This window comes from Hylaeus anthracinus, unplaced genomic scaffold (assembly GCF_026225885.1).
Source record: "Hylaeus anthracinus isolate JK02 unplaced genomic scaffold, UHH_iyHylAnth1.0_haploid 3, whole genome shotgun sequence".
NCBI classification, from domain to species: Eukaryota; Metazoa; Arthropoda; class Insecta; order Hymenoptera; family Colletidae; genus Hylaeus; species Hylaeus anthracinus.
Genome location: NW_026535284.1, coordinates 9313567 through 9322733, shown reverse-complemented (window position 1 = coordinate 9322733; position 9167 = coordinate 9313567). Strand labels below are relative to the sequence as shown.

General features: G+C 39.5%; 1 protein-coding gene across 3 annotated transcripts in view; it reads left to right on the top strand.

The window, feature by feature from the left end:
• Window positions 1–9167, top strand: part of LOC128893797 (cyclic nucleotide-gated cation channel alpha-3) — a 106196-nt gene that overhangs the window by 90664 nt on the left and 6365 nt on the right. For 2 of the 3 annotated variants that reach the window (XM_054155029.1, XM_054155026.1), the window contains exons 10-12: window positions 4599–4739; window positions 5037–5189; window positions 6480–6629. In XM_054155029.1, the coding sequence (XP_054011004.1) occupies window positions 4599–4739; window positions 5037–5189; window positions 6480–6629 (444 nt within the window). The remainder of the gene's footprint in view (window positions 1–4598; window positions 4740–5036; window positions 5190–6479; window positions 6630–9167) is intronic. The other variant, XM_054155028.1, reaches the window with a different exon arrangement.

Genomic DNA, 9167 nt, shown 5'->3' with positions numbered 1-9167 from the left:
TCTCTCTCTCTCTCTCTCTCTCTCTCTCTCTCTCTCTCTCTCTCTCTGTCGAAGAACAGTTAGAAATTTTAGATGACAGTCTAGAACAACGGTGCCTAATTTTATTTTTCATCATGCTTAAGGGATGAGACTCATGTAAAACCCTGAAAACAAAACTTTAGTCGCGAATTAATTTAAAATAAAATTAATAGGAAAAGAAATACGAGGTCAACGTTACAAATCATAAACTTTAATTTGTTAGTTAATTATTTCTTCCCCTAAAATTTATTAATAAAATGAATATATGAAGTTTCATTTTGAATTGGTTCGAATACTTGTTACACTGACTGTATTTAAGAAACGGAAAATAATTTAGATGCATGTGCTCGAGCGACACGGTCTCAAAGAGTATTTGCGACGACTAAACTAAATTCGTCCTCTGCGCGACAATAATGACGGAAGCAATTCGGCAGAATTATCGACCGGAAGGTCTCGAACAAAGCCACGGTGAAACCTTGAAATTATACTAGTTTATTCTCCCAGAACTCCAACGCATACAATCATTGATGCATATAAATAATCTGTGATTGTATAGAATCACCGATGAGTGCGTACAATCACTGAATCAGTTCGAGAAAATCAAATTATATTTAAATGTAAACAATGCTTAAATTGTGAACATACACCAGACCATGTAAAAGGGGTGAAATACAACGCAATTGTGACAAAGTAAAAAGAAATTCAGCTCGAGGAATGCATAAGATAATTGCGCCAGTTCTGCCTCCAACGTTTCAACTCAGAATTCTATCACGAGTAGATCCTCTAAGCTCGCTATTACGTATCTTGTAGTTCAGTCGATTGAAGCACTCTCCTTAATGAACATCGCCATTGAATGTCCGAAGGAACGCCAAAACGCTCAAATGTCTTGGCAACAGTCTCTCAATGCAATATCTTGGAGTTATTAAGTAATTAATAAACGTTAATTTCCCGAAGACTATATTGTTCGAAATCGTCAAGCTCTGGAAACCATACATTGATGTTTTGGAACTATATTCAGGGGCCTTATGTAAGATAACGTCGTTCAAGTGTCCGCCACGACTACCGTGACAAGCGTAATTTATCATTAAGAACCAAAGTCCTAAAGACTCTTTTTGAAAACCTTTTACCACGGTCATGAAAAAGAGTTTGCCACGTCTGCAAGTGCTGACTCCTCCGGCATAGAAAATTCTTCTGCTGGATGTCGCTGGTTGCTGCAGATGTCATCACCGGATAATCCTCTTCCCCAGAATTGCGGCTGCAACGTTGCTAACTCCTTTAACAAGGAGCTTTTGAGAAATACCGTACAAAAAGAAATCTATGTTTTTTAAATGTTACAGTGGTCCGTACCTTCGAAATGTAGTCTACCGTGCCCGTAACTCTTGAATCAACTAACTGGCTATTAATAATTCGCACGCAAAGTTCCGCGGCTTTATCTATGTATATAATGCATAATTTTGCGAAAGTGGTAAATTAATTCGTCCGGCTAATGCGAGGGGTTAGATAACATTGCGTACCAGAAATTTATTGTTCGTTCGCGATTCCGAGGGGCTACTAATTACGACACCGTCTACCAAATGACAACCTGGGAGACAGGTGAGTGAAATTTAATCACTCTTATCGTCTCGGGCTCGGTTGCCTTTTACATCGGGGCCGAGAGTGAACGTTAGCGAGAACGATAGAGATACAATTACCGCGATGCAAGAAATTCGAGGAAGCTGTATTACTTTATGACAATTCGACAGACGCGCGGTATTTAGTTGTAGCCTGTTTGTTGATCATTGAAATTTCTAAATTAAAGTGGTACCGAGTGCATTAATATCGGCAAAATGCGTTCGCGGTAGGAACAAAAGAAAGTTTAAATTGACATTTTCTTATACGAATATCAACACCGTCGCAGTAGATGTTTTATTATGTTTATTATTATGTTTATTATTATGTTTTCATTACATTGACCCAGTAGACTGTCAATCTTTCCGTACTGTTCGGTATTCGAATATTCGTCGCTGTTTAAAACAGTCTTAGACACTCGACACATTTCAAACGATTGTTCACGAAGACTTATTGTTAGTTTCAAGTTTCAGTCGGGCGTACAGTTTCTCTCGATTTCCTCCGACTTACATTTAGTTGAACGGATTCAACCAAACTTCCTCGTTCGTACAGATAGCTATGCTGTTACAAAGCAGGCCACTCAAGAACGAGCGTGCAGGCTTCCATGATTTCTAAGAAAACTTTTCTACAAGTTTATGTGAAATAAGCCTGCGTGAAATGTTTTCGCATTTAAAGATGTCTTTAATGAGACGATTCGAAAGATTAGAAAGGATGATTCTTTAAAATTAAAAACAGTTCCAGGGGCATAAAAATACTTTCAACATTTCGTGTCTTTAACCCTTCGCGGGGTCAAAATGACCCCAAGCGCAACTTTAAGCTAGAATTACTATAAGTTATTTGATAGAAATATTTTAAAAATTGCCAGAGCTATGATTTGTTTAGTAACAAAATTTTTTTAACGCATTTCCTCCTCGCTGATTTTTTTCGCCATTTTGAAAATTTGATAAAAATTTTGCACCGCGATATTCTCATTCCGAAAGGTTCAAACTAATATCCTGAATTTTGATGAGTCGTTCGGAACGATTCTGGCAACATGGCAATTGTTTAAACATGGCCGTAACCGGTTCGTTATTCCCAGAATAAACAAGAGTATATTCACTAACAAGAGTATATAAAAATAAAATTTCTTGGCCAAAAATAAAAAAAAAGAAGTGCCACCTTAATAGAAATAGAGTTATTAGAGGCGAGGCGACACAATCGTCCGAGATATCGAAACGTGACACTTGGCGCGAATCGATACCACCGGGTGGTGGGTAACCGCGCTCCTCTTGCACACGTTCGATACTCTTTAAATCCTGTGCCACCCCCGTTTTTACGAGCGTGGCATTTGTAAAATTACACCACGAAGACTGCGTAGCACGACCGAGCACGTATCGGTCGTTAAGTCCTCACGGTTCGAGGATTTTCATTCCGCGAGGACGACGAATATTAAAATGCCAAGCGTGTTAAAAAAGAAAAACAAAAAGAAACAACAAATGCATTTCGAAAAGTGCAGATTATACTGAATGCTGGGCTAATTCGTAAGGGAAGGTGGAACGATAAGAAGACTGGTAATTCCGTGCGACTGCCACGGCATCCTTTCGTCTAGACAACAAAGAAGAGATTCTCTAGATCTTTATAAAATACTACCACTTCTAAACAGGGATCCTCCGAGAGCGTGCGCAATTATCAGATTTAATCCATTCGTTTAATATTTTCTTAGGACGACACTCCAAGGCAAAAACACAAAAGACCGCTCGTCCGCCTTTTGTGCTTCTCTAAACTCCGTTTCTGTATTCCTCGTTCGTTCTGTATTTTCCAGGAAATTAATTTACTCGAATCTCGATTAACGCGAAGGAGCAACGTGGATGGAACGCAGTTCTCTGTGGCAGTTGTCGGGAAAGTTTTTCGAACCGAGGATCTTTATATCGTTAAGAGATAAAAGGAGTGCAATCACTGAACTGGCGGATTCGTATTTTTTACGATTAATCAAAATTGAGTTCGTGTTTGTAGCAATCGCAAAGATACGAATAGTTTGGTTGTCAGTGTTCGCGTTCCGAGTTCTCCTGCAAATATCTTCGTACTGGTAACTTCGTTGCGGTAGTCTGCAGCGATCTGTCCGATTTTAACGCTTTATGTTTGCGTACCGTGTAGCTTGGAGCTTGAACTGTCGTTAAATATGTAAGTAGCGAGGTAAGCCGCGATTCCGACGACGAGAGGATCGCTTAACGTCGTTTACGGAACGATGTTTCGCGTACAAGCGTTGAAACTTTTGTTGTTATTCCCCGTAATATCGTTTCCGTAACTCTTCCTTGTTCGAATCTTCATAAATTGGATTTGGTGCATCAATAACGGGCTGAGGAAGAATACCGACTTATGGTCGTAGTTTCTAAGTTCACCAGCGGCGTGCGGTCTTCGCTAAGTGGGTTAAATATGAGCGATAATTAATTGGAATAGAATTTGGAGTAGTCATTACTGTCGTGTCCTTTTACTATATTTATTTATTTATTTATTTATTAGTTACTCATTCGATAGAGTTCTGCATATGCATCAAAGTTATATTATCTTTTAAAGAATTTTCTTGCGGATATCTCCCAGGCATTTTATTGTGCACGTGGACATCTCCAACTACACTTAGTTTAACCCCTTCAGTAATCAACAAAAAATTAAAAAATGGAAAAAGTAACACTGAGACTGAAAGTTGATATATAGTGATTAATTTTTGTGACATTAATCCTAATACAAATATGTGAAAATAAAATTGAAGCAACTCGCGTACACTGTACAAAAATTTATGCAGGATTGCCCGTCGGTAATCAACGCTTCTACGTACCATAAATCATATTTATTTTCACCCGAATATATTCAGGGGTGGTATTTTCTGCAGGTAAAGCTTGCCTGAATTACAGTTCGCGTATTTCCCTTACGAGTAAAATCCAGAGAGAGAGAGAGAGAGAGAGAGTTTAATCGTGATAACTTTTTCTTTGTTTCAGCGAAATTGGATGGCGTGAAGACATACATGAGAATGAGAAGAGTGCCGAAGCATCTGCAAGTGAAGGTGATCAAGTGGTTCGACTACCTGTGGTTAACGCAAAAATGTTCGGACGAGGAGAAGGCTGTCAGCTGTCTTCCCGGTGAGATTTTATAAAACTTCGTTAAATATATTATAGTTACTATACCTCGATCATTCACTCACTCATTCGTTTGTTCATATTTAATTGTTCGTACATTTCTAAGATTAGTAATCAGATATTATTATGACTCTTGCAAGGTCAACACAGCGAGAATTAAACAAAAGCAATAAGGAGAGATATATTTTATTAATCGATATTAAAATACGGTTATACAAGAAAAAAAAAATACCTTTCACTATATCGGGATAAAGCTGACGAGCTTTTGTTCCTAATAATTTGTTGATTCTAACGTTGCAGACAAATTAAAAGCTGAAATCGCGATAAACGTGCACCTGGACACGTTGAGGAGGGTCGAGATTTTTCAGAACACGGAGGCTGGCTTCCTGTGCGAGCTCGTGCTAAGACTGCGGCCCGTTCTCTTCTCACCTGGCGACTACATTTGTCGCAAAGGTAGGCCCGACGTTTTGCTTCCCTTTTCTTCTTTCCGCGTCGCGAGATATTTTTCTTGCACGCGACGCAACACGATTTTGGAACGAGCCGCTGGACCCTCGCCAAAAGACGCACCAACCTGGCAAACCGTTAGACAGTGATTGCCTTTCCTTTCCTCTTGGCCTCATTGCCAATAGCGCATCTAGATGGCACAGTTACGTACGAAATACTTAATCGATAGAAATAAACATCTGCGATGCCTTAGCGTCGATGGAAAAATGTTTGCTCCTAGGTAACTAGGTTCAGTCTAGAATCGAATGAGAATTTTGCGCTGTAAATGTCGTACCAATGTTTAATAACCAAGATCATAGAGCACCGTTCGTCATACTTCACCGTGCCATTGGACAGAGATATGCCTACAGACTATAACCAAGATGGAAATTGAAATTTCATCCATCTTGCGATTTCTGGAAAAAGAAATCATCATTTCAAGAAATCATATTTCTACGATAGTGTACATATTGTCAGGCTCAGGAGTGCATCTTGGAAAGGACTGCACCTTTGCTACGGGAAGTAGAAGTTTGTAAGTGAAGCAGTAACGGCGAGTCATAAGACGGACTCGGCCGGTGCCAACTGCACGGCAGTGATGCAATCCGAGTAGGGTCGGCCATCAAACAGAAGCATCTACTGCGGTAGGAAACGACTGCCGCATTTCAGAAGCAATGCGGCTGCCCTATCCACGGCGAAGACGAAGACGGAGAAAGAAATACAGCGGACTCTTTCTCTCCTCCAGTTCTCGTTCGCCTAACTTTCCATAATCCGTTTCCGGGCCGATGGAAAATTATTTTTCTGTTCGTGTTCATTTCTTTGCCCAACGTGCCAAATATTGGTCATCATTTGCATATGAATAACGAAAGTATGACGATACGGCGATGTAAGGATGATATTTTGTGTATATTATGCTTATTTGCCAAAATTTCGTACGAGATATTTATGTTCGTATGATATGTACGTGATATGATATTAATGCGACGATGACGATATGACGATGATATTTTCCATATATTTATATTTATATTTATATTTATATATTCGCTTATGAACTATACATTTATATAAACATCTGCAATAATTAAAGAAAATAGAAATAACGTACGTTGAATATATTTCACGATTATTACAATGATACTGTTGTTCATGAGTACCGTTTTTATGTCATTATATTAATTTATGTCATAAACGCATAAAATCCGCAGTTTAGTAACAATTATCTATCTAACCTATTACGAACGTATCGTGTACCTGTTGCAGGTGAGGTAGGAAAGGAAATGTACATAGTGAACAGAGGCCGACTGCAAGTTGTGGCTGACAACGGGAAGACAGTCCTCGCTACCCTTAAGGCGGGTTCCTACTTCGGGGAGATCAGCATACTCAATATGGGGACTGCAGGTAAAGAGTGCGGTAAATATTCCAAGCGGACCAGGGGCCCGTGAGCTGTCCCCCTCGTATTTCACGATCACGTTTTCACGTTTCACGTTCTTACCACTCTGTGAGAGGGCAAGCCGTCGAGCCGGTATGAGCCGATCTAAGACCGATTCTTTCTAGTAACATATTTTTTTTTTACTCTTGTACTCTCTCTGTCACCGACATTCCCATTGTCGACTTCCACCTGCTGTCCGCGGTCGACGATCACGCAACGAACCGAGGCGATCGTTCTTTTAACTAAAGAGTTAAATTCATTCCAAGGATGAGAAACTAAAGAAAATAAATCGATACAAATTTCTTCAATCAACATAGAGGGAACGAATATTAACCGGGACTGACTGTACGTTTCCTTCGTTTCCTCTCGCCCTTTCTGTACTCTGTTCTCTTCATCTCGTAGAAACTCCCCTTTTCCTTCCACCCTTTCATCTGTACCATCCCCTTTAAACTCCCTTCCGTAAGACTTCGCTATCTCGTTTTCCACCCCCTTTCAACCTCGCCTACATTCTAGCTCTCCTCGTCACGTTCACTCTTACTTTCCACCTGTTCGATTCGTCCCTCGCCATGCGCCCTGCCATACAATTCTACTGGCCACCCCTTACAGCTCCCTTGTACATATTCCATATGGCTCGAATGATATTAGTTGAACTATTATTTCAAGTAACGCGTTACCTTGTTCCATAATTATTTTCATATCTGCGATAACTTTTGAAATAATATTTCAACTAGTCTTGGAGTTGTTGTTCAAAGTCGTGTCAAGTCTGAAGTTATTTCAAACGACTATGTCAAGTAATTATAACATAAAATACTAGATTATTTGACATGATATTTAAAATGTGCCCAGGTTTGTCATCTGAGTTTTTTAGACTTGCTATGAATTTATCGAAAATATATGAGATGAACATTTATCCTGTATCCTATCTCCCTCAGCCTAAAAACACTCATCCACTCGATCGCTCAGTTCGAATCAACCCTTTGTTTACGCGCACATCTCCATTATCCTTTCGCTCAGCCATTCGCTTAACCCTCGACCCCCGAATGTCCCTCTCATCCTTGCTCGTTCTACCGTGTCAAAGACCACACAAAAATCGATAAAGAAAATGACCACTTCTTCTCTTCTTGCCTCAATTTCCCCCTCTACTAGGTAATTCAATACACAGCCATTGTCCACCACCCTTCTTTTCCTCCTAAAGCCGGCTGATTTTCTGCCACCATTCTTTTATCCCGTATGTACTCCTCCAACTTCTTTGCAACTATGCGTGTACACGCTTTATATAACGTGAACACCAACCCTCCCATAATCGTTCATATTCATCCCTCTCCCCATTTTACTGTAGACACAATCGCTCCGTCTTTCCAACACCCCAGCTATTATTCGTCTTTCCAAACCGTTAAATATTTACTACAGCGTATTTCACTGCGACTCTTCCTTTATGCATCCGGAACTCATTCAGCGAACCATTGAGATTTTCTCTTTTTTCAACCATCGAGAACCGACCGTTTTTCAGTCGGTCACTTCTTAGACCCGTGTCTGACCAATATCGTCAGTTATCACTTAGAGACTGAAACTTATTAAAATGCGAATTTTATGCATTTATCGTACAAATCTAGTAAAGCAAACCTTGTAAATTTCATCGTATCGTAAGTTCGTGTGCATAAATAAAGAAAATTTTATATAAAATTGTTACGGTGCATCGTAATAGTTTAATAGCGTTGATTGAATTTTTATGAAATATTGCTTATCGTATCGCGTAAGATTTCTTATTGCAATTTGTTTTGAAAACATGACCGAAGAAAGGAACCGGTTTACAATATCTGCAACTGAATCGAAGAAAAATCGTTGAAATCGTTGCGAGATCGTCGATGCGTTTCGAATACGGCCCGTGACACGTATTGCCCTTTAGCCTTCGCCCCTCTGTTTTTATCGATTGTTGTCCTCCAGCTGACGAACCGACACGACCTACTGAAACGTAATAGATACCGCCCGTAGATAAATCATGTTTCATATCGCGACTCCAACGCGGTTTTTTTCAGGGCAATAATATAAATATTCCCGAAAATAATAAAAAACAACCCCTCCGGGTGCACCGATTGTAGGTCGTGTCGGTTGATCGATTTAAAATGAAAAAAAAAACATACTTTTTGCCATTTCTAATTTTATCATGCTTACGTAGTTACATTAGAAGACCTAGCTTGGAATTTACCATTTGAAAGTAGGGCGCGCTCTTCTAGCATTCTTTGACATTAATTTCCTTTGGCACTCCATGCTTCTATGACATGCTGAAACTTACATTTTCTCTTCATTTTTTGTTCATGATAAATCGAAGGAAACATCTTCAAATTGTTTGCAAACGATTCGTACGAATAGAGAACTTCTTTAGAGTCGCGTCTGACCAATATCGTCAGTCATCACTTGGAGACTGAAACTCATTATCAAAATGCGAATTTTATCCATGTAATCAGAGCCAACTGATTGGTTCTCCGATAATGAAATAGCTGATAAATTAATCATACTAA